General features: G+C 45.0%; 1 protein-coding gene across 7 annotated transcripts in view; it reads left to right on the top strand.

The window, feature by feature from the left end:
* RUBCNL (rubicon like autophagy enhancer) overlaps nt 1-21,428 on the top strand; it is a 42,662-nt gene extending 21,234 nt beyond the window's left edge. For 6 of the 7 annotated variants that reach the window (XM_055542070.1, XM_055542068.1, XM_055542066.1 and 3 more), the window contains 12 exons: nt 809-891; nt 1,347-1,557; nt 3,671-3,769; nt 4,229-4,289; nt 5,060-5,192; nt 6,799-6,944; nt 8,662-8,726; nt 12,398-12,636; nt 13,949-14,010; nt 16,720-16,873; nt 18,069-18,159; nt 19,582-21,428. In XM_055542070.1, the coding sequence (XP_055398045.1) occupies nt 809-891; nt 1,347-1,557; nt 3,671-3,769; nt 4,229-4,289; nt 5,060-5,192; nt 6,799-6,944; nt 8,662-8,726; nt 12,398-12,636; nt 13,949-14,010; nt 16,720-16,873; nt 18,069-18,159; nt 19,582-19,694 (1,457 nt within the window). In that variant the 3' untranslated portion in view covers nt 19,695-21,428. The remainder of the gene's footprint in view (nt 1-808; nt 892-1,346; nt 1,558-3,670; nt 3,770-4,228; nt 4,290-5,059; nt 5,193-6,798; nt 6,945-8,661; nt 8,727-12,397; nt 12,637-13,948; nt 14,011-16,719; nt 16,874-18,068; nt 18,160-19,581) is intronic. The other variant, XM_055542069.1, reaches the window with a different exon arrangement.
* The last annotated feature ends 4,740 nt before the right edge of the window (nt 21,429-26,168 follow it).

Below are 26,168 nucleotides of genomic sequence, written 5' to 3'. Positions count from 1 at the left end.
GCAATGGGGAAGCACAGGTTAAAGTAAAAGAAGCAGACCCATCATGGAGTCAGTTTTCCCTGCAATAGTTGGAGGAATCCTGCTTGCCTGTCTGCTTGCCACCCCGAGAGCTTTAAAACCATCAAGACATCTGTAGCACTTGGTTCTGATTCATCAGGTTGACCAGCAGCGCTCATGGATGTCACAGAAATGTTTTGCCTTATGTGCTGCAAGCAGATATCACATGACAGACCTCGTTTTTGTCTTCGTGGCGTTCATTGCCAGTAATGCAGTGGCTTAATAAGGATGCAGAATGGATGAGTCAGCCGAATATAGCCTCTGCAGTTTCTTCTTGTTTCTGACTAGAGGAAGATCATTTTAGAGAAGCGGTGCTGACCTTTTTCAGATAGATTTTGTTACTGTAAACAGGAAGTTTTAGGTCATTTGCAGTGAGTTGCAGGAAGGATCCCGTAATTCTTATGGTCCTGCTTCCAGACTATTCTTTCTCACCCTCCATCTCCTGTAGGTAGTTTCCATGACTCTCTCTTCTTCCCCTCTTTCCTCATTGCTCTCCTCCATTCCCATGGTTCTCCCATGCCTTCTCTAAGGATTCCTCTCAAGTTATTCCAGTAGCTTCTTGCAGAAATGATGACCCTCTGCCACCTACAAGGCCTACCATCAGAGGAGTCTTTCTTCTTGTGTCATCCTATTTTATTCTAGAATTGTGCTAATATTTTAAACAACATTTGAAAGTCACTCCCTAAAATTATTTTGTAGATAAACTTTGAATTTCTTTTTCTCCATTTTTAATAACTTGCTGTATTGGCAGATGCTGTTCAAGTTGGCGGAAGAACTGTTTCCTCAAATTCCTTCTCACCAGAGGCATTCGTTCTCCCTGTTGATGTAGAAAAGGTGAACATGGCTTCCTTCTTCTTTTTAAAACCACCAAGAGGGTTAACACTTTGGAGTATGCCTGTTCTGATTTCAGTCTGTAAACCGCACTGGCATGGCAAATGTTTCATTTCAACATTTGACTGGTAGGGTCTGACCTCAGCTGGGAAATTTTCCATGATTGATGAGTAATGTCTCCCATTGCAGCACCGCCAATCTAGGATTTAATATCACAGGAAATTCAACTTGCATCATCTTTTGGTTGCAGTGGGCTAAATCTTCCACCTCTGGAAGATATGGGCTATTCTTGATGTAATGACCTATGATAACACAGTGAAATAAATACATATCTATGCATTAACTTCACTTAAATATAACTTCTTGATTTTTCAATCTAATACACCCTCACTGGGGGGGAAAAAAACCAAGTTGATTATGCTTGTGAGAATTTTAACTGATCATCTTTGCCTCTACAGGAAAATGCCCACTTTTACATTGCAGATATTATTATATCAGTCATGGAGAAAATGAAGTGTAATATTCTAAGTCAGCAGCACACAGAGACCTGGAGTACAGAAGAGGCTGGCAGGTCACTTGGGAACAGTCAGGCAGACTTGGAAGGGACCTTTTATACCCACGTAAAGCAGGAATCTGGGTCTTCCACTTCGTCTGACAGTGGCTATGAAGGTGAGTGGGGGCAAATATGAGGAAGCTTTCTGCTGTATTCTCCCCACACACCTGTCAAACCCTGTCCTTCTGGAGTAACCTGATGATCCCCGCCATTTCTGCCACTTGGCTTGGAATTGGTCATCATGTACCACTCAGTTGTGAAATCTACGTGCTTTTTCTTAGGCTCCATCCTGCTCTTCCCCTTCCTCTGTCTTGTCACCCAGCATTCCTCTTCTTTACACTGGCTTCCTTCCCCACGTTGTCCTCTTTCATTCATCCTGGTAACAAGGAGTCCGTGATGCACTGGGTATCCGCAGATGTTGGGAATCCACAGGTAGGGCTTTGCCTGAAATACTTTATGTGTTGAATGATTGACTGGAAGCTCATGTCTAGCTGAATTTTTTTTAATATTAATATATTAAATAAAAATTTAAAATATTTCTACCACCCAGATAAAAAATGGATCTTTTATCAAGTATCACCCTTGTGACATTTGTGGTCATAGAGGTTACTTCATGAGGTAGAGCAGAGTTCAACAAATTGCAGCTTGATCCAGACAGTATTAAAAAGGCAAGCAAACAACTGCACAGTATCAGCACGCACCTCACATGGAGTGAGCGAGGCTTCCTGGAACTTTATCAGTTATATATATTTTATGCCTGTGCCAGGTTGCAAAGTAAATTGTATGTTACTGCTGATCATGATCAAAAGAGCGTAAGAAACACAGAAGTGGGTGAAACTGCCCCCATTTAACCCAGGAGGAAACCAAAGCTGAGAAGCTGATATCCCCCAGCTAGAATGGTTTATCTGTGATCACATTTTTTCAGTGAGGGTGTTTCTTGAAGTAACAGCATGATTTGCAAAGTCTTTCCCCAGTTATTTGGCATTTAGGTGGCTTTCAATATTTTAACACTTCAAATGGATTTAAAAACTCCTTTGTGATCACAACCTTCCTTTTTCACTTTTCTTTCTCTCTGTGTAAAGACATTCTTAGGCTAATTCTCCAAACTGGTATTAGAGATAGAAAAGCATGAACATATTTGTATTAGTGTCTTGGAGGTCCTGTAGTAAAATACTCAAATTGGGTGGCATAAGACAACACAAATGGATCCTTTCACAGTCATGGAGGTCACAGGTCGGCCATGGAATTGTCTGGAAGGTTGGTTCCTTCTAGAGGCTTTGAGGGAGAATTTGGTCCCTGCCTGTCTCCAGACTCCGGGCAGTCGCTGCTGCCCCTGGCTTGTAGAGCATCCCTCCAATCCTCCATGTTCACAGGATGTTTGGTCTCTGAGTATCCGTGTCTGTGTAAAAACTTCCGTCTTTTTACAACATCACTCACATTGGCTCTAGGACTCACCCTGATCCAGCGTGACCACAGCTTAACTTGATTACAAGGACCCTATTTCAGTATGAAGTCATGTTCACAGGTGCTGGGTAGGGGACATTTAGGGGAACATATTCAACCTAGTGGGCTCCCCAGGTGGCTCAGTGGTAAAGCATCTGCCTGCCAATGCAGGAGACACAGGAGACATGGGTTTGATACCTACTCCAGTTATTCTTGCCTGAGAAATCCCATGGTGGGCTGCAGTCCATGGAGTCACGAAGAGCTGGACACGACCGAGTGAGTGAGCACACACACTCAACCTAGTACAATGTTCACGTCACCTGTATTCTTTTCCTTACTGTGAACAACAACAACAAAAGATTGTTTCTCCCATCTCTCCCATTTGTTAAACTTTGTATTGTGGAAATTTCCAAACTTCCATGGAAGGAGGTAGAATACTCCTATGGACCCCAATAGACTCATCAGTCTGTTTCACTTAATCTTGTGAACATAAGAACAACACAAAAATAGCTCCCTGCCCTTTTTATTTTAGTTGGAGGATAAGTACTTTACAATATTGAGATGGTTTTTGCCATGCATCAACATGAATCGGTCCTAAGCATACATGTGTTCCCGCCATGCTGAACTCCCCTCCCACCTCCCTCCTCACCCCCTGACCTTCCTAATTATTGCAGCTGAATTTTAAAATCCTTTTCAAGTCAACGCAGCCCTTTCATTCCTCCATTTCAATTTAGCCGGGTGTTGCAGGTTGGACAGTCTTTTTCTCTTCTTCCTTTCTTCCTCTAGGTTGTGTGTTACAGGTCAGCCCAGTGGTTGAAACACCTACTTTCTCAGAGGTGACAGAAGAGGACCGCAAATGTGACTTTGATGACTTCGTTATCGTAGGTGAGATTTGGAAACTCATGGGCCGTGACGGAGGCACCCTCCCCCACACACCTGATGACACGCATCACACACGGTACATGACAGTGTCATTCAGGCAAACCCCTCCCCAAATCAGACCGTGTCCCTGATATTAAAAAAAATACGATGTCTTGATATTAATCCCTCATCTCATGTAGATTTGAATGCAAAAGCAGATACCATTAGGGTCTGATATCTGTTTGGCCCCCTCCATTATATTTTGGTGAAATTTCAGATGAGCATATTTTAAAATCCCATCTGTGGCCTCATAATAGCTGTTGTCTCACAACAGAAATGCAAAAGACCCTGAAGGATGGAGATCTTGAATAACTGGTCCTTTCTGAGATGTAGGCAGCTAGTTTTGTGTTCGTATCAAATTGACTGTGGTTAAGAGAAACAGACTAAAAGCTCTCCATTACCTTTTCTTCTATTTTCCCACAGAACTTGGAGATTTCAGCAATACCACAGAGCCCTGTGGATGTTCCTCCGACACCTCTAAGAGGTATCTCCCTCCCACTTTCATCAGCACACAGACCCCTGGGCCATCACACCAGGCCTCTGACATCTTGGGCTAAATTCAGCCAGTTCCAATGACAGGGATCACTGTTTAGAAATGAAACAATCACCACGAAAGTTCCTACAGTGCTTCTAGACTGTTTGAAAGACTTTTGTACACATTATCATTTAATCCTCATGGGTGGGATGGGCAGGGGTTTTTAAACCCAATTTTATGGGTGTAGAAACTGAGGTTCAGATGAGATGTACATCCAGACACCATGCTGTTAAATAGCAGTGGGGGAACTCGAACTTGCTTCCCAGTTCGCTCAGTGGAGAAGAATCCGCCTGCCAATGCAGGAGACATGGGTTTGATCCCTGGGTGGGGAAGATCCCCTGGAGAAGGAAATAGCAACCCACTCCAGTATTCTTGCCTGGGAAATCCCATGGACTGAGGAGCCTGCTGGGCTGCAGTCCATGGGGGCACAAAAGAGAGGGCTTGAACCCAGATCTTCTGACTTTAAACCTGGTTCTCTTCTCACGACCCCCTTCCCACCTTGGTACCCTCAATAAACACCAGCTGCTCTGTGGAACGTGGAGGACTGTGTTAAGTGAGATAACCACTGGGGCGTGGTTGGTGCACACGTGGTCTGCTCTGTGTCACCTCCTCTGCTTTTTTCGAGGGGGGAGGGGAAATAGTTAAAAACCCACAGCAAAAGACCCTTAACACACTTCTTATGAAAATAATTTTCCACGTTTGCATCTCTTACATTGCAGTGTCATTCATGAGCCAAACTTCAATTCTGCTGAGCTAATAGCCAAAGAGTTATACCGCGTATTCAAGAAATGCTGGATGCTGGCAGAAGTTCATTATCAGCTGGCAGGCTCTCTCGATGCAGCTGGCTCCATAGTAAGTCTCAACAGAATTTGATCTTCAGTTCTTAAATTCTCATTTTGCCTGCTCTCCGCATCAGAGGTTTCTGTGTTTCCTTGTATGGTGGCTGGGCGTTATGGGAGACTCGAAAGGACGAATCTGATGTTTATTGGGCGTTTGTAATGCACCAGGGCCTGTGCTCAGCAATTCATGCCTTAATCCTCACATATCTCCTGTGAGGTAGATGCTATTGTTAATTTAATTTTATTTTATTTATTTACTCATTTGGTTATGGCTGTGCTGGGTCTTTGTTGCTAGGCACAGGTTCTTCTCTAGTTGTGGTGAGCCAGGGCTAGTGCAAGGGCCTCTCATTGCAGTAGCTTCTCTTGTTGCAGCACATGGGCTCAGTATTACAGCTCACAGGCTTAGTTGCCCTGCGGCATGTGGAATCTTCCCGGACCAGGGATCAAACCCATGTGCCATGCATTGCCAGGTGGATTCTTAACCACTAGGCCACCATGGCGGTTATTTTAAGTTTAAGGTGTTAGTTGCAGACCCTCAGCGGGGCTGGTCAGTGGTAGAGCAGAAGTTGAGCTCCCAGGCTGCCTCATTTGAAGGTCCAGGCTGGTCCCCTTGTGGAGCGCTCTACCCTCCAAACAGGCAGCTCAGTGTGGGCAGAGGATGGCGTGGCAGAGGCCGTCATCGGGTAGGAGAGAAAGCACACCAGAAGTGCAAGGGAGGCGGTATTCCACGTCATCAGGGGAACCTGGAAAGGCTGAATGGAGATCTCAGGACTTAAGCCAGGTATCAGGCCAGGCAGAACTGTAGCAGGTCAGGTAGGGGTGTATGAAGGGCACTCTTGGCAAAGGAGCAGCTGGAGTAGAAGTGACTGGGAGGTGCCTGGTGCTTCTGGGTTTTGGTTCTTTTGGCTGCGTCATCTTAGTTCCCTGACCAGGGATCGAACCCGCACCCCCTGCAGTAGAAGCACAGAGTCTTCACCACTGGACCACTGGGGAAGTCCCCGTGGTGTTTGTTGAGCAGAGTCATTTAATGTAGTTGGAGAACATGTTTGTGGGTAGTGGGATATGTTTGGGGGATGGTTCATCTTAATCTTCCTGGGAAATAAGGCTCAAAAGTGGCCAAACTCTGGAGGATGTGGATGGTAATCAGAGAAGTCTTGATTTTAGATGCTAAGAGGAAAGTTTCATGGTCAGAGGTGGGGTCTGCACGTGTACAAGCTGGGCAGTGTCTGCAGAGAACAATTCCTGGAAAAGGGGATTCAGATCCACAGTGTCTGTCAGCTATTGACTAGGCAGGGTGAGGCTTCAGCTTCTGCAAGGCAGGAAGGCATTCCAGTTCACACTGACCTACTTACAGTAATTCGCAGTCTGGAAACAAAAGAACTAACTAAAAATACCGAGCAGAGTGATCTCAGCTGGGTGGCGTCTGAAGCAGTTCTCCTGCAGAGGGTTTTAGACACAGAGACAGCTCTGGCCAGGTTCTGTTATTCACTTAAAAGCCGTTTTTATTTTTCAAGGTAAAGGTTAATGTTGGGAATACATCTGAACGTTCTTTTTATTTCAGTTCCTGAAATGTGCTTGTGTAAGTTGCTCCTGAATCCTCTTCTGGGTTATTTATGCAGGTTGTAAATGAAGAGCGGGTCCAGAAAGACTTTGAATCCAGCACAGAAGTCGTCCAGGAAATTAAACTGAAGTCGAGGATCAGAGGGACCGGAGACTGGGCACCCCCTAGGTTTCAAATCATATTTAATATTCATCCACCACTCAAGTAAGTCTAGGTTGCTGCTTGGACCACCAGTCCAGTTAAAACAAAAGTTGTGATGGGTTCCTTCTGTCTCTTCATGGAGATGGGTGAAGGCAAAAAATAAAACACCAAGGGACAAAGGAAAATTTGTTTTAGGAAAAAGAAACTTGGGCACGTTTTTCTGAGTTCGCGTTCTTGGCACCCCATTTATAGTGGGCTTTTGGTCTCTGTAAGTTTTGACACGTTGAGAACTTAACTATGTTTCCTTAACTATGAACATTACATAACAATTGAAAAGTAAACAGGCTCATATTAACCTTAAAAATATCATACAGTAATTTTAAGACTAGACCACTCTATTTTCCAGGGCAATGTGAAATAAAAAGTCAGTGAATGCATTTTTTTAAAGGAAAATTTCATCTTGAGGAGAGCTCTTATAGTTAAAAAATGTGACAGAATGCAAATGAAAACATCTCTGTTCTCTAAGAAGTAACAGAATTCTAAAAGACAAAGAAATAAGATGGTGCAAAAAGGATATAGATATACATATATAAATATATACAGTAATTTAAAGTAGTGCTGTGCTGAGTTGCTCAGTCATGTCTGACTCTTTGTGACCCCATGGACTGTAGCCTGCCAGGCTCCTCTGTCCATGGAATTTTCCAGGCAAGAATACTGGAGAGGGTTGCCATTTCCTCCTCCAGGGGATCTTCCTGACCCAGGGATGGAACCTGCATCTCCTGCATTGGCAGGTGGGTTCTTTACCACTGAGTCACCTGGGAATCCCATAATTTAAAGTAGTAGTTTAATTTGTTTATTCTGAGAGTATATGACATTGTAGACAAAAGGATATTTTAACCAAATGCATTCTTTTTCATTCCTCTTGGCTGGTATTTAATACAGTGTACAAACTGCAGAGAAGTTTACGAAGGGGCTGGCAATGGTCATTGCCTGTGCCCCACAGAGGTGCCTGATATTCTTTTTTCCTCTTGTGAGACTCTGAGGAAGTTCTCTGGGGCTGCTTAGGGAGAAGAGCTCCCTCTCCAAGCCTTGGGCGGGGTCACTTCCCTTGACGTGGATTGTCTTTCCTCTGGGATTTTTCTGGGTTCTCTCTAAAGCACACATTTTTTTTTTTTTACCACGCACACATATTTTTACCATGCATTTTTACCTTGGCCATTTTTGCTGACCTTAAACTGTATTAAAGTGTTACAACTTTCTCCATATTGCCAAATCCCGTATGGAATTGCAACACTAACAGTTGAATAGCAAACACTTCAATATTCTATCTTTCACCAAAAATCTTTGACACCATTGTCTTACAATACCTCATATTCATCTAAATGTCCCTGGATCCGTTTGTAAACTTCCCAAGTAAGTTTGGGGATGGTGTCTTGTCCCCCTGAACCTCCTCCCATGTATTATATGCTTCTAGTTCTCTCAGGAGAGAGAACTCTGGGATGCCCCATGAGAAGTCTCTAAAGACTCTTTGGTGGAATGGTTATTTGTGATACTGATGTCTGCTTTGGTGGTAGCAAGAGCTTTTAAAAGACCCAGAGATTTCAACTGGAAAGCTCTGTTCTTGGGAAAGAAAAATTCTATTTCTTTCCCAAATGAAAAAATGATAAAATTAAGCCCTGAAGCTAAGAAGAACACCCTGATGTCAACTTCTTTTCCAATCAGTGAAAAATGCTCTGTTGGCCTTTTCTGAAAAATAACTGTTGTCATTTTCTGTCCTCAGGAGGGATCTCGTCGTAATAGCCCAAAATTTTTTCTGTGCTGGCTGTGGAACTCCAATAGAACCTAGTAAGTATGGATATTGGGTTGCTTACTTATTAGGCAATGACATTTTTACCTTAAAGCATAAATATTGGTATATTCATTTCTCTCAAGTGCATGCAAGACAATATATAGCAACAAATCTTTTGTTCAACAGTGATTTGATTAATAAGCATATGAATGAAATTTACATAATTTCATACCCGTACTCTTACATTTTTAAATATCATAAGTAAAAAAGCCCCCCAAATAACCAATTTTAGATTTCCTATTTATCTCTCTATACATCCAAAGAAAGTTGAGCAGTTTGCATCAGTATTTTTTTTAATGTTTTTTAATTGTCATGAAAGTCACATAATATAAAACATACTCTTGTTGTTCAGTCGCTAAGTCCTGTCCAGCTCTTAGCGACTCCATGGACTGCATTAATGCAATCTTCCCTGTCCTTCACTATCTCCCTGAGTTTGCTCAGATTCATGTCTATTGAGCCAGTGATGCTTTCTAACCATCTCATCTGCCACTCTCTTCTTTTACCTTCAATGTTTCCCAGCATCAGGGTCTTTTCCAATGAGTCAGCTCTTCATATCAGGTAGCCAAAGTATTGGAGCTTCAGCATCAGTCCTTCCAGTGAATAGTCAGGGTTGATCTCCTTGCTGTCCAAGGGACTCTCAAGAGTCTTCTACAACACCACAATTTGAAGGCATCAATTCTTCAGCTCTCAGCCTTCTTTATGGTCCAGCTCTCACATCCATACATCACTAGTCCATCCACATTAGTCATGTATGGATAAAACATACTATTTTAACCATATTTAACTGTATAGCTCAGTGGCACTAAGTATATTCACACTGTTGTGCAACTCTCACCATCATTCATCTCTCAAACTTTTTACCTTCCTAAACTGAAACTCTGTCCCCATTACACACTGTCCCCATTCCCTCTGCCCACCTCCTATGCCCCAGCCCCTGGCATCTACCAATGTACTTTCTGACTCTATGAATTTGACTTTTCTTGGTACCTCACATAAGTGCAATCAAATAGTATTTGTCTGCACCTAATGTATATTGTAAGCTGAAGCTGAAACTCCAATACTTGGGCCATCTGATGCAAAGAACTGACTCATTGGAAAAGACCCTTATGCTGGGAAAGATTGAAGGCAGGAGGAGAAGGGGACGACAGAGGATGAGATGGTTGAATGGCATCACCAACTCAATGGACATGAGTTTGAGCCAGCTCTAGGAGTTGGGAGTTGGTGAAGCACAGGGAAGCCTGGCATGCTGCAGTCCATGGGGTCACAAAGAGTTGGACGTGACTGAACTGCACTGAATATATATTGGAATATATATTTAAGGTTCACTTAATGTATGTCCTACAAATAGACTGTACCTTCTTTTTTGGGGATTGGAGATTGGCATTGACATATGTATACAACTATGAATAAAGTACATGACTAGTGAGAACCTAGTGTATAGCACAGAAAGGGGGGACATGCATTGTTTTTATGAGAGGTGCCCACGATGAGAAGTTGTTATTTCATAACACTGCCCTCTCTTTGGTGAAGAGGCCACTGTGACCTTCACTGTGACTGCCCATTACTTTCCGACTCTCATCTCCCAGCTCTTGCCCCATCGGGCATTGAGCTCAAGCCACGTGGCCTCCCTACTGGTCCTTGAAGGTGACAGGCTCACTCCTGACTCAGGAATTTGCATCTGTGCTTTTCTCTCCCTGGAATGTCCTCCCCTGGTCACGCCCTCCCTCCCCCCAACCAGGGTCAGTTCCCTTCCTTCCTTCCCATCTGCACTCTCAGGTCTTCCTTGGCTGCCCTATTGAAACTCCACCTCATCACCCTCTTGGCCACAAACACACACATACACTTGATATTCCCCTTCATTTTTGTTTTTATTCAAGTCCTTATCTCCCTAAAATACTCTATCTTATTGATTTTTCTTACTATTATCTGTCTCTCACTAGATTCTAAGTTCCATGAGGACAGATATGTGGCTTGTTTTATTTTAATTGACTGTTATTAAAGTATACTTGCTTTACAATCTTGTGTTACTTTCTGCTGTATGGCACAGTGAATCCGTTATATGTTTACATATGTCCCCTCTTTTTGAATTTCCTTCCCATTTAGGTCACCACAGAGCACTGAATAGAGTTCTCTGGGCTATACAATAGGTTCTCATTAGTTACCTATTATATACATATTATCAATATGTGGTCTGTGTTATCCATTGCTTTATCTCCTGCTCCTACAAGTATGCCTGGCACACAGTTGGGACTTGAAAGATATTTGTTAAATGATTGGATGGCTTACCTAGGACCTAACCAGACTCCTCTGATAAAGTTTGAGGGAGTGGCCTGAGGGCCTAGAAAATCAGGTTTCACCCAATCAGAAAGGCGAGTTGCCCACTTGAGAGTGGGAATCACTTAGTTTGCTGTGAGAGCATCCATAGGTCTGACCTGTGGAAGCCTAGGAAGAAAAGATTTGCTGGAAAGGGTTCCCTTGGCCTTTGATAGGCATTCTGGGATGGAGTAAGACTTTGAGCATCTCCACCTCAAGAAATAAAAACAAGAAGCATAAGTCCATCTGAACTTCCTTCTACCATGCCTGCCGTGGTAGAATCATAGTGCCTGCCATGCATCACAGTTGGAAGTGATTTTCTTTCAATGATTCATCCTCCCAGCTAAAGTCTAATGGGGACCATATCTCTCTGGTTAACCACTGTATCCTGGTGCCTCAGTAAATATTAAATGTATGAGTTTGAAACTGTGAAGCTGTGTGACTATGATTCCACCAACTTTTAAAGTACCTCCCGGAGTTGGTTCAGATGTGAAGATGTAGGTGTGCGATGTTGATTGGAATGTGGTCCTTCCCTCTTGGAGCTTGCTGACAGGATGTCATCAGCCAAGTAAATAACTGGGTGATACTTTAAATGAAAGAGAAAGTCAAGAATGCTATGGTTTTTATAGCCAGGGAACTTAATCCAGGCTTATTGGCTTGGGAGTGAAAAGTTGCCTAAGGAAGTGACTGTCCCCAAAGGAGTGTGTGTGTGTGTGTGTGTGTGTGTGTGTGTGTGTGTGTAGGGGATGGGGGTCACCATATATGTTTTTCAGATCTTTACTGGTTATGTTTTCTCTTCCCATGTATTTCCATCCTTTGTGCATTTTTCTGTTGTTTTTTCCTCATGGATTTATCCAGGAACTCTTTTAGGGTACTACTTTCCGATAGCATACATAAAGTGCGTTATCATTTACAAAGCATTTTTCATACCTGTGGTATCACAGAATCCAATTCTGGGCTGTTTTGGTGGCTTCAGGACAATTAGCCTGAAGAGATTAGGGCTTGTCAGAGTCTTCCTGCCAAGTAGGAGGTTGGGTCTGCACTCCCACCAAATCCCCAGACCTTGAATCTCATGTTCTGTTGGCCCCGTGTCAGTTTAAAGGCCCATCTTCCAAATCCAGGAGTGCTGGGGGGAGGGTTCTGTTTTCCAACATCCGTTCCACAAAAGTGAAGCTCATGACCCTCCATGACTCAGGGCCTCCAGTGTCTGCTGTTCTCCCCAGAATGGCTTCAGCAGCATGAGGACAGCCATCTTGAGTCTTGACCTTGGGCCAGCGTTGGAGGCGAGGGCGAGGCGCGGGTGGGTTTCTGGCCTCAGGTGACCTGGTGCTCATCGTCCATTGCACCCCGGCAGAGTTCGTGAAGCGGCTCCGGTACTGCGAATACCTGGGGAAGTACTTCTGCGACTGCTGCCACTCCTACTCGGAGTCCTGCATTCCCGCCCGGATCCTCAGGATGTGGGACTTCCGGAAGTACTACGTCAGCAACTTCTCCAAATGCCTGCTGGACCACATATGGCACGAGCCCATCTTCAACCTGCTGCACGTCAGCCACGGCTTGTACACCAGGGCCAAGGAACTGGAGAGAGTGAGGGTGAGCAGCCACCTTTCCTGGGGGAGGGAGTCCAGCGGCCAAAAGGGCCCTGCGGCAGTAAGTGGACGTCTCCCCCAGCTCCGGGGATTCAGACAGACCCTTTAAGGGGCGGACTTACCATCTAGCAGCTGGAGCTTATGCTTCAGAGACCTTCTCCTGCTTAGGCTCTTTTCAAAGCCCGTGCCCAAGTCTTACCTTTATGCCTAGTTTTGTTTGTACCTAGCTTTTGAATTTTATTATCTTTTAAATGGGGCTTCCCTGCTAGCTCAGTCAGTAATGAATCTGCCTGCATTCCTGGAGATCAGGTTAGATCCCTGGGTCGAGAAGATCCCCTGGAGAAGGAAATGTCAACCCCGCTCCAGGATTCTTTCCTGGAAAATCCCAGGGACAGAGGAGCCTAGTGGGCTACAGTCCATGGGGATGCAAGAATCGGACACAACTTAGCAACTCAACCACCACCATCTTTTAAAGAAAAATTGTATGTGTTTAAGGGGTACTACCTGATGACTTGATGTATATATATACACAGTGAAATGACTGATAGTCAAGCTAATTAAGATATCCATCCCCTCACAGGGTTACCTGTCTGTGTATGTGATGAGAACACCTGAAACTTAATCTCCTAACAAATTTCCAGTTTTTAATACAGTCTCATGAATTATAGTCATCATGCTGTACATGAGATCTCTAGACTTATCCTTGTTGTTTAGTTGCTAAGTCGTGTCCAACTCCTTCGCAACCCCATGGTCTTATCCTAGGTAACTGTAACTCTGTGTCTTGGACCAATTATCTCCCCATTTCCCCACCTTCTCAGTCCAGGATCCACCCTTATAGTCTGTGCTTTTATGTACTTGACTTTTTTAGATTCCCTGTATAAATGAGATCAGGCAGTTTTTGTCTTTCTGTGTCGGACTTCACTCACTTGGCATAATGTCCTCCAGGTACATCCATGGTGTCTCCAATCACAGAATCTCCTTCTTTTGTACATAGTTTGGTGTTTTTTAAAAAGAAGGCCCCCGACATTGTGTAAGCTTTAGACTCCCCAAGACCTGGGTCCTTCCTGGGCCCTCTGTAGATCTCTGGACTCAGTCATGGGCCCCTTTATAGACTGTGCATTATATGCTTTATATATATATGCACAGTCGATATGCTTTAGAGACTGTACATTTCAAAGGCTTATTGTCTAGAGTTGTAGCTTTTCAAGGTTAGAACTAACATTTAATTTTGACTTATGCATGTCCAGTGTTACTAATCACATTACACTCCCCCCCCCCCCCCCCCCCCCCCCCCCCCGTTTGGTTTCTCACATTAGGAAATCCAGGAGCAGCTGTTTCATATCAAGAAGCTGTTGAAGACCTGCAGGTTTGCTGAAAGGTACTGCTGCGGGCTGGGCTGGGCGGGGCTATGAATGGGAGGTCTGATAACCTCCACACTCTTTGTGGTCCGTCTCCACCAGTGCAGAGTGACCGACTCATGCCTCTCCTTGGCGATGTAGACACTCTCTTGAATGTTGCTAAACGTTCTTACTCACTACCAGGGAATTTAACACGTTAAGAAGAATGGACCAGTATAAGTATAAAACAACCCTAGCCAGTGGACTTTTTTATTATTTTGAAAAAAAAAAAAAAAAAAAGAAAGAAAGTGAAAGTCGTTCAGTTGTATCCAACTTTTGTGACCCCATGGACTGTAGCCCACTAGGCTCCTTTGTCCATGGAATTCTCCAGGCCAGCATACTGGAGTGGGTAGCCTTTCCCTTCTCCAGGGGATTTAAGTTGTGATAAAATACACATAATATAAATTTACCATCCTAACCCTTTATAAGTGTACAGTTAAGCGGTTAGGTACATTCATGTTGGTAGGCAACCACCATCACCATCCATCCACAGAGCTCTTTTCATTTTGTAAAACTGAAACTACCCACAGTAGTTCTCCACCCTCTGTTCCAGCCTGTGGGAACCACCATTCTCTGTTCTGTCTCTATGATTTTGACTATTCTAAGTACCTCATATGAGTGGAATCACAGTGTTTATTGTTTTGTGCCTGGGGTCTCATGTAGCATCATGTCTTCAAGCTTCACGCACACTGTGGCCCGTGTCAGGATTTCCTTTGAAAGGCGGAGTGATGTTGAATATTCATACATTGTCTGTATATTCCATTTTTGTTGATTGATCCGTCCATCTTGGGTTGCTTTCTTTTGGTTTTTGTGACTAGGGCTGCTGTGTTCATGGGTGTACCACTGCCTTTTGAAACACTATGATAAAGAGGCATGTCAACTTTTATTGGCTGTATAATAGTTTTCTGTACTATGATGTGATATTCATTTAAGTATTGTCCTATTACTGAACACCTAATACATTTTAAATATCTTTTGTTATCCAAAAAAAAAAAAAAAAAATCACACCCAAACAGCTTCAGTGAATCTCTGACCACGTCCATAGGTATGTCCTGAGGATGAACTTTTGGAGGCCGTGGCCATAAAGGCACAGGCGTGAATTCATTTAGCAGAGATATTTTTAAGAGGAGGAAAAGTAGCTTACTCAAGGAGTTAGGGTTATTTGTTATAATAGCTGAGATCATAGTGTTAGTCTCTCAGTTGTGTCCAACTCTTTGTGTCCCCAGGGTGGGTCCATGGGAGTCTCCAGGCAAGAATACTGGAATGGTTGCCATTCCCTTCTCCAGGGGATCTTTCCAACTCTGGGATTGAATCAGGGTCTCCTGCATTGCAGGTAGATTCTTTAGCATCTGAGCTACCAGTTGGGATTATAGGTTTTTAAAAAATTTTGTTCTCTTTTAAAGCTGCTTTCTGTTTCTGATCTTTATTTAATGATGCACTACTTCTGAATTACATTTCTTGGGGAGGAGTTTGCCCTTTATAATCATATGGCCTTGAGCTCTACCTCCTGGCTTTGGGGTGAAAAATTAGTTTCTTCTCAGGGCCTCAGTTTTCTTTGTAACATGTAATAACATCCACAGTTCTTACCATCTGCAAAAATGTCTTGAATATCCACTCTGTGCTTCAGATGAAAAAGCCACAGGACACATGTTCAGAGAAAGTCTGGGGAGGAAGTCAGCACAGAGAGATCTTTGCCAAAGATTTGCCTGTCACTGGTGCACGTGCTCCTGAGGGCATGGGGGAGGGCAGCACATATTTTTTAAGGGACAAGGTGGGGATGCAGGCAGACAAGGCTTCCTAGGGACAGAGCCAGAGCTTGAAGAGCAAGTCAGAGCAAAAACGAGGGTTCAGGGGCCCTCCGGCCGAGAAAATAGTGTGAGCCAGGACCACCTGTAGCTGGGCAGAGAATTAACCTGGGTTCAGCAGCAGTATCCCTAGAGCATCAAGTTCAGTGTAGGCTTGGGAATGCAGTGCATGGTGATGCTGTAACTGACATAGGGGGTTCAGAAAGATACCGGAGGGCTCGGGGAAGATGACATACAGTTCTGAATGCCCTTGGGACATCCAAGGGCCTTTAAGCAGCCTGCCCTTGTGGTTGTTGCTTAGTTGTGTCCGATTCCTTGTGGGACTGCAGCCCGCAAGGCTCCTCTGTCCATGAGATTTCCCAGGCAGGAATACTCGAGTGGGTTGCCATTTCCTTCTCCAGGGGATCTTCCCGACTCAGTTGGATGCTTGTGTCTTAATATCGGTGCTGGACCTGAGGTTTGGGAGTCATAGCATCAATAACTCTTCCTGAGAGCTCTATCAGTCACACTGATGGACTTGAAATTGAGCTGGAGTTGAAGAAAGTGGTCATTATTATCTCAGTACGTGTTGTCAAGACTCAAAAACCAAATTTTAAGTTTTCTTTTACTCAAAGTGTACATGGGCAGCTGTCAAGGACACTTTTCTCATTCAGCTTTTTGAAATCATTATTTACAGAATTTTAACTTCCTGGCTTCCAAGCAAAACTTGCAAAATGTAAAGTAGGGAGTTAAGTTGTTCCTGGGGCTATTTTTTTTTTTTCAAGTTGAGTTGAAAAATTTCAGTTTTGAGAGACAGGAAAAAACAAACCCTTCTCCCCAGTCCCTGGTTCCTGCCCCGACCTGTGTGGGTGGGTTTCTGATTTCCTCTGGTTTTCTCTCCGGAAGCACTTTAAAGGAATTTGAGCAGCTGCCGGGACACTTGACGGAGGCGCTCCACTTGTTCTCCCTGGAGGACATGGTCAAGGTCAAGAAAGGGCTGCTGGCGCCCTTGCTCAAGGACATTCTGAAAGCTTCCCTCGAGCACGTGGCCAGCTGTGAGGTGAGATCTGCTTGCCCCAGCGGGTGTATCCCTGAGCTGTCCTTTCTGCGGCTGATCCTGGGTGGGCTGTTTTGCACTTAGCTGCTTTACCCTCACAAACTGAGGAAAGTGCCAGCAACACTTTTCATTGCCATAGTTTAGTCACTAAGTCGTGTCCGACTCTTTGCGACCTCATGGACTGTAGCCCACCAGGCTCCTCTGTCCATGCGATTTTCCAGGCAAGAATACTAGAATGGGTTGCCATTTCCTTCTCCAGGGGATCTTCCCAGTCCATGGATTGAACCCACGTCTCCTGCATTAGCAGGTGGGTTCTTTACCACTGAGCCCCCAGGGAAGCCCCTGCACTACTTAGATGAGTGAAGTGAGGTTCAGAGCTGTTCAGTACCAGACCAAGAGTGTCCTGCTGGTATGCAAGCCTGGGCCAAGCAACTGGTTGTCTGAGCACCCAGCCTGGCGTGTGGCCTCCCTCCATTCTCATCTGCTCTGATGTGCCAAGTGCAGCCGCATAGACTCAGGATCCAGTGGGACAGGAGCTCTATGTGTTCACGGACTGATGAATTGCAGGGGAGCTCCCAGAAATAAAATGAGATCATTTAAGAACAAATGTTTAAAATCATGATCTTTCTCTGGTGCCTCAAACTACCCTGATGCAGTTGTCCGGACAAAATGGACGCACATTTATTGCTCTGACCCATCCACTGTGGCAGGAGGTAGTATTCTGTTCCTTCTAGAGGCTGGAGTCACAGACACCTAAAAAATGATGTTTTTGTAACTGTATCATTAGAACTCTTGCATAGTGAGAGGAGTTTACCGTCTTGGCTTATAGAATACCAAACTGAAATTTTTCTTTCATCTGACATAGACAGGTTTTTAAATTGTTACTTGTATCCATGACATTCAGTGGCCTTCTGCAAATATGATCTGTTGCTTAGGCCTATCTTTTGTCCTGTGCAGAACGTTTCATTTTGACTTCTATGAAAATTGCAGTTCACAGATTTATATAAACCTTGTAAATGCAGAAACTTGTTACTTCCACAACCAATTGAGGGGATTTTAGAATAACAAATTTTAATATCTGGGGTGGAGGACTGTGGAAATCTGGTGTTTATAGAGTTCTGTGAAAGTGGAACTCAGTTTCTCCATCAGGAGAAATGTTACCCATGAAGACTCTAACTTTTGACTCCTATTCTTACAGCTATGTCAAGGAAAGGGCTTCATTTGTGAATTTTGCCGGAGTACATCTGTCATTTTCCCATTTCAGACTGCAACGTGTAGAAGATGTTCAGGTATCTTAATACCATAATACCGTACGCTTAATAGCTGTATAATAACATAAGTGCAAAGTTTGTTAACTTAAGCAGAAAATTAACTTAAGCTTGAAACTGAAAGTCGCTCAGTCGTGTCCAACTCTTTGGGACCCCATTGAACTCAGGTCTCCTGCATTGCAGGCGGAGTCTTTACCAACTGAGCTATCAAGCTTAATAACAGCTTAATAACTAAAGCATAGCGTTATTTCCTTAAGGTAGAATGATGCTAGTGTGTGCTTCTCTGTTGAATTGGAGCTGGTAAAATTTGGGGTGCACAGGGAGGAGGTGTGAGTGGGGCAGGGATAAAGGATGATGTCTCAGGGAACAGAGTTCAGAGATAGGAGGTCGCCCTGCTTGACCTGTCCCCCAGTTCTTCTGCATCAGGGCAAGTTACAGCTGCACCTGTTTTGTAATTGAACAGTCAACCCCAAGTGCACTGCAGGGGTCCCCAACCTCTGGGATCTAATGCCTGATGATCTGAGGTGGAGCTGACGTAATAATAATAGAAATAAAATGCACAAAAAATGTAATGCATTTGAATCATCCAAAAACCATCCCCCACCCTGACCCATGGAAAAATTATCTTCCACAAAACTGGTCCCTGGTGCCAAAAGTTTGCGAACCGCTGCCCTGGGGTTTGTTCTCAGGCTCCACACCCACGGGGGTATGAAGGCAGCAGGACTGGGCCAAGGAAGAAGTTGAAAATGGTATGGTTGCCGTGAAGGCTCAGTGCATCTCTCAGGGAACTCTAGAGCTGGGGTGGATTTTCAGCATTTTCCCAAATTAGGGACAGAGAACCAGCCAGGCCTTTAAACCTCATATTGACCAGTCACTGGATATGGCCTGGGACCAGCAAGGGGGCATAACCTTGATAGAGGCAGCTCTCTTTAGTTAGGGTCATTTCTAGAGAAGGGATGTCACCTCCTGAGCCATCAGCCACCAGCTGTCCCAGCACCCATGGTGGATGGTCTTTGAGCGGATCTGGGAGGCACTGCAGTCCACTACCCAGGCTCTCTCGGCTCGTTTCACTGGTCCTCATGGCCTTGTTGTTGTTTCTGTTTAGTTGCTAAGTTGTGTCTGAGTCTTTGTGATGTCATGGACTGTAGCCTACCTCTGTCTATGGGATTCCCCAGGCAAGACTATGGAGCAGGTTGCCATTTCCTTCTTCAGGGTATCTTCCCGACCCAGGGATGGAACCTGTGTCTCTTGCATTGGCAAGTGGATTCTTTACCACTGACCTACCAGGGAGGCCCATCCTCATGATCTACTGGGGACAAATCCTCTTGTCTTCAAGAGACCTCTTGGCTTTAGGTCCTCTCTCCCCAGGCTGGGGATGAGTGTCTGTTACATATTTGAGAAACCAGCTACCCATTTGCTGATGGCTCTCCTCCTTGCTTGCAGTGTGCAGAGCTTGCTTTCACAAGCAGTGCTTCCAGTCCTCCAAGTGCCCCCGGTGTGCGAGGATCACAGCGAGGAGAAGACTTCTGGAAAGCCTACCCTCTGCAGCGACGTGATGTACTTGACTGTAGCGAGAAAGACCATGCAACATGCCTTACGATCACATCGCTTGTGTCTCCTGTTGATAACATTGTTTGACTATTGTCTATTAAGAAAAAAGATGACCAATATTCTCTTTATTATATATATTTAATATTTTTGGAGACTGTGGATTCTTTGTTATTAGGAGTAGAGTTGTTACTGGTGCCAAAGAATGATCAAACTACCGCACAATTGCACTCATCTCACATGCTAGTGAAGTAATGCTCAAAATTCTCCAAGCCAGGCTTCAGCAATACGTGAACCATGGACCATGAATGTTTCACGCATGGACCAGATGTTCAAGCTGGTTTTAGAAAAGGCAGAGGAACCAGAGATCAAATTGACAACATCTGTTGGATTATTGAAAAAGCAAGAGAGTTCCAGAAAAACATCTATTTCTGCTTTATTGACTATGCCAAAGCCTTGGACTCTGTGGTTCACAATAAACTGGAAAATTCTGAAAGAGATGGGAATCCCAGACCACCTGACCTGCCTCCTGAGAAATCTGTATGCAGGTCAGGAAGCAACAGTTAGAACTGGACATGGAACAACAGACTGGGTCCAAATAGGAAAAGGAGTAAGTACATCAAGGCTGTATATTATCACCCTGCTTATTTAACTTCTATGCAGAGTACATCATGAGAAATGCTGGGCTGGATGAAGTGCAAGCTGGAATCAAGATTGCCGGGAGAAATATCATAACCTTAGATATGCAGATGACACCACCCTTATGGTAGAAAGTGAAGAACTAAAGAGCCTCTTGATGAAAGTGAAAGTGGAGAGTGAAAAAGTTGGCTTAAAGCTCAACATTCAGAAAACTAAGATCATGGCATCTGGTCCCATCACTTCATGGCAAATAGATGGGGAAACAGTGGCTGACTTTATTTTTCTGGGCTCCGAAATCACTGCAGATGGTTATTGCAGCCATGAAATTAAAAGACACTTACTCCTTGGAAGGAAAGTTATGACCAACCTGGACAGCATATTGAAAAGCAGAGACATGACTTTGTCAACAAAGGTCTGTCTAGTCAAGGCTATGGCTTTTCCAGTGGTCATGTATGGATGTGAGAGTTGGACTATAAAGAAAGGTGAGCACCAAAGAATTGATGCTTTTGAATTGTGGTGTTGGAGAAGACTCTTGAGAGTCCCTTGGACTGCAAGGAGATCCAACCAGTCCATCCTAAAGGAAATCAGTCCTGAATATTCATTGGAAGGACTGATGCTGAAGCTGAAACTCCAATACTTTGGCCACTTGACATGAAGAGCTGACTCATTTGAAAAGACCCTGATGCTGGGAAAGATTGAGGGCAGGAGGAGAAGGCGATGAAAGTGGATGAGATGGTTGGATGGCATCACCGACTCAATGGACATGGGTTTGGGTGGACTCCAGGAGTTGGTGATGGACAGGGAGGCCTGGTGTTCTGTGGTTCATGGGGTTGCAAAGAGTCGAACACAACTGAGCGACTGAACTGACCTGAACTGTTACTGGTGATTTTGTTTACAAATGTTCAATGTTTTTGCTGCTACTGGTGTTTTTTTTAAGGGTTTTTTGATACTTCTTAAGTTGTATTTAAATGGTTGTATTTAGCTAATGGTGGAGCCTGTTTTTTATGAATTATAACAAGATGAATTACTCAGTTCCTATTCCTATAAAGCTTGTTTTGTGAAAGGAATTGTTACTTTCAATGAACAAAAACTGAAAACAAAAATCTGTATTCTCTGGCTTTGTTTCTGGCCTAAATTCAATTTTGTAACTGTATCATAGAGACTTGACTTCTTCCAGGGTTTGTGTCCGGGGTATGCTTTACTTTTGCAGTTACATGTATGTATGGATGAGTTTTGAGTTTCTATAACAGAGCATGGAGGTGCTATTTGAAGTACTTGCCTCTAGAAGGCGCCCTTCAAAGGGCACAAATCAAACCTCTTGTCAACTCTATTCCACAAAGTCATTGGAGAAGGCAATGGCAACGCACTCCAGTACTCTTGCCTGGAAAATCCCATGGACAGAGGAGCCTGGTGGGCTGCAGTCCATGGGGTCGCTAAGAGTCGGACACGACTGAGCGACTTCACTTTCACTTTTCACTTTCATGCATTGGAGGAGGAAATGGCAACCCACTCCAGTGTTCTTGCCTGGAGACTCCCAGGGATGGCGGGGCCTGGTGGGCTGCCGTCTATGGTCGCACAGAGTTGGACACGACTGAAGCAACTTAGCAGCAGCAGGGGATGTGTGGGTGACTAGAACTTTATCCCTGCCTTTCAGAACTTTGTCTTGTAGATATAAAATTGAACATAGAGTAGTTGAAAACGTACATAAGCTATTTATGTCTTCAAATACAGGGGAAATGCTGTTAATGAACAATGTGATGCTCGTAATAACTACAATCACAGACATTCCGTTAACAAGGTTAGGCGAATCACTGAACCTTTATGAATCCCTTTTTCCTATTATTTCTTATATTTGCATGCTTTCTTGAAACATGTGAGCTTGTTTTTTCTTCCACCTCCTATATACTTGATCCTGCTTAAGAAAGAGCCCTGGGGCTGGGTCCCTTCTCAGCACATCTTTAGTCCGGAATGTGGTGTCACATCCCCGGGCTTCCCATGCCCTGAGGAAACCTGCTCGGAATGAACTTGTCAAACAGGTGGTTCCCTCGTCCCAAGCAGTCCTGTGTGTGTGTGTGTGTGTATTTCATTCAGTGGATTAATGTTGTTGTTCAGTCACTAAGTCATGTCTGACCCTTTGTGACCCCATGGACTGTAGCCCGCCAGGCTCCGCTGTCCATGGGATTCTCCAGGCAAGAATACTGGCGTGGGTTGCCATTTCCTCCTCTAGAGGATCTTCTTGACCCAGGGATGGAACCCACATCTCCTGCATTGGCGGGTAGATTCCTTACTGCTGAGCCACCAGGGTAGTCCTGGGGTGAAATTGAGTCCATGCAAGAAATGAGTGTCTCCTGTGAAACTGGTATTCTCTCATTCTATCCATGTTTTCTTGTCCCAGGTACCTCTGCCAAAGCAGGGTCCCTTTTCATTATTTAAGCTGGGTCTCTTTTAAATAGAAATTTAGGCCCATAGATGGACAGGGAAGCCTGACATGCTACAGTCCATGGGGTTGCAGAGTCAGACACGACTGAGCAACTGAACTGAGGATAAGTGAGATGAGATTTAAGACAATGTTTTATTCCTTTAAAATATTTTATTTATTTATTTATTTGGCTGCACTGGGTCTTAACTGTGGCATGTGGGATCTAGTTCCCTGACCAGGGATGGAACCCAGGCACCCTGCATTGGGAGCGAGGCGTCTTAGCCACTGGACCACCAGGGAAGTTCTGCTAATGTTTTAGTCTTACCCATAGCTTACATTCCCTCTTAGGAACTCAGAGTCTGAGGGACATGTTGATATTCCTGAGAACAGCTCCACGAGGTTCCTGTCATTACCTCCTCTTTGCAGGTGAGCACACTGGGACTTAGAGAAGAGAAATAACTTCCCTAGGTTCCCACAGGTAGCGTATTCTGCCTGCCTCCAAAGACTGTCACTTCTTCCGTGGTTTCTTTTGGAAATGATAACAACAAAAACAGCTTTAACTTGTAAGGGCTGGCCACCCCCAAGTTGGTGGCATCGTGCCGAGGGCATTCTCGCATCCTTCCCTTGTGTGTATTTATTTGCGGGAGTCGCTGTGGCTCACACGTTGCGTGAAGGGCGCTGCGTTCAGGCTGCCATGTCTGTAAGGCGCTGGTGAGTGTGTGGGTCTGTGTGAGTGTGTATTCGTGCTTGCACACGGGTGTGTGACACATCTTTTGTTGAGGAAGAGTGCACAGGAGCTACCCAGGAAGTGATACTTGTGAATTTTTGTTTTGAGGAAGAATGCAGCCATCGGAATAGCCAGTGTACAGATCTGACTGGACTGTGGTTCCTCCCAGCCATGGTAATAGAGGCTCCGTCTCACTCAGGTGCCTGCTGGAACAGAGAAGCGGCCTGAGCTCACGTGCAGCATCTTGGGGGGAAGTAATCTGCTGTGACTTTTGTTGTTGCTGTTTGGTTTCTAAGTCGTGTCTGTCTTTTGCAACCCCATGGACTGTAGCCCACCAGGCTCCTCTGTCCATGGGGTTTTCCAGGAAGAATACTGGAGGCAGTTGCCATTTCCTCCTCCAGGGGATCTTTCCAACCCAGGGATTGAACCTGAGTCTCTTGGGTCTCATGCATTGGCAGGCGGATTCTTTACCACTGAGCCACCTGAGAGGCCCTTGTTGTCACACAGATTGCTCTTTAATAGGAATTACTCCTTGCCTGGTTTTCCCATGTGATTCTTCCTCGATTGCCAGAAGGAAGATGAAGACCTGGCATTTCTCATCAGACCATGGTCCACTGTGGGGCACTGAGATGCAGAACCTGGATCCCAGTAATTAACTTTCTGCCTTTGTATTCTTCACTTGGAAAATCCCAGTAACATATGCTTTACAGTCCGATGCTCTGCAGGTAGGGAGTTATACCAAGGCACATGGGGTGAGGAGGGCAAGCCATCCCAAAGATGTTCTGCTGTGTTGACTTGGGTGAGAATCATTGGCTGAAACTATGGACCAAATCCCACATCTGCGCTTCCTACCCAAGTGACTCTGACCATACTACATCCATCATCTGAGATGTTTGGAAATAAGGGGATGATAATAGTGTGTAGTTGATATGAGGATCTGACATGAAAACAAATCACCCAGCAGAGGGCTGACTGACCCCAGGCGGGAGCGTGGAGGCAGGAACCCAGCTGGATGTGGGTCGCGGTGGACCTGGGGTGCGAGGCCCCAGGAGGGCCCGGCAGAGGCCTGACATGACGCAGAGAAGAGCTCAGGACTGGCTTCAGCTCTGTGGTTAATCTCTGGGATCCCTCTGCACTGGAGAACTGCCCCTTTGTGTGTGAGGAAGTGGGGAAGTGTGTTTCTCAGTTTTAGGCTGAAGTTTTCCAGCTGTGATTGCATTCTGCCTCCCATGGCACCACTCAGGAATACACTGCTTGAGTTTCTGGTGAAGTGAAAAAGAGAACTCTGCTTCTCCTTCCTGAACCAGTTGGGGAATTATTTCAAGAGAGAGGTCCTTAAATGTTTGTTTTGAGGAAACATCTCACAAGGATGTTGACAATGAGGCGTTGCAGCGTTCCCCTACATTCCACTTTGGAGAAGACCTTGAGAAGTCTCGTGATGGAGGCTTCCTGATGTGGCATCTGGCTGGCCTGAAACCCACTGTGCCATGGTGACTGGGACTGAAGTTCCCAACTCTCCCCTGACACGCTCACAACGTCCCTCTCGGTGAGAAGAGGAAGCCGGTTGCAAGGAGTCTGGGATGCATGGAGTCACCAGCCCCGCCGTCTGAAGCCCTGGGCCTGTAAAGCCTTCCTGCCACACCCAGGCAGGGACAGAAAAGCTTCTAACTGCTCACTGGGAAGCGTCCCCTTCTCCACCTGCCTGAAGTGAAGTGAAGGGTCCAACTCTTTGTGACCCTATGGACTGTAGCCTGCCAGGCTTCTCTGTCCATGGGATTCTCCAGCAAGAATACTGGAGTGGGTAACCATTTCCACCTTCAGCGGATCTTCCCAACCCAGGGATCAAACCCAGGTCTCCCACATTGCAGGTGGATTCTTTACCAGCTGAGCCACCAGAGAAGCCCAAGAATACTGGAATGGGTGCCCTTCTCCAGGGGATCTTCTGGACCCAGGAATTGAACTGGGGTCTGCTGCATTGCAGGAGAATTCTTTACCAGCTGAGCCACCTCCCTTCCCCGACTCTGTTGTTCTCGCCTGCGGTCTCATTCACTTAAACTTTAAGTTTCAATATTAAAGGGAACTGCTGTATAGCACCGGGAGCTCAGTTCCCTGCTCTGTGGTGACCTAGAGGAGTGGGGGCACGTGGGAGGGAGGGGGTTCTCAGAGGGAGGGGATATGTGTATACATTCAGCTGATTCACTTCATTGTGCAACAGAAACTAACACAACATTGTAAAATAACTATACCCCAATTAAAAAAAAAAATGAAGCCATTCCATTGGCCACTTGTTGAGTGGGTGCTGTTGCCAGGCAGATAAAGGTGACTTTGGGAAAGGGCTGGACTCCAGACTCCAGTTACCCGGATCTGAACTCCTTCCCCTGAACTCCGTTCATTATGGGCCCCATGAAGGATCAAACAAGAGTACCTTGTCTTCCCACTAAAAGGGGGAGACCCTGGGGATAGCTTTTCAATCAAAAGTCAACAGAAGATGACTTATTAGTAGCTGGTGGACAATCTTCATTATATCAAGGGAATGGACAATGGCTCCCATTAACCATGGGCCTATAAAACACAAAAGGAAAGATGTGTTTACAGCTTGCAGCATGTCCACCAATATCTGCTCTTCTCCTAGGTACACCGTCCTAGCCTTGTGCATCTGGTTGAGCCAATGCAGCCAAAGAGGGACCAGTGAAGTTC

Source organism: Bubalus kerabau, chromosome 12 (genome assembly GCF_029407905.1).
Source record: "Bubalus kerabau isolate K-KA32 ecotype Philippines breed swamp buffalo chromosome 12, PCC_UOA_SB_1v2, whole genome shotgun sequence".
Classification (NCBI taxonomy): Eukaryota; Metazoa; Chordata; class Mammalia; order Artiodactyla; family Bovidae; genus Bubalus; species Bubalus kerabau.
This window is presented reverse-complemented; position numbering and strand designations above follow the sequence as displayed.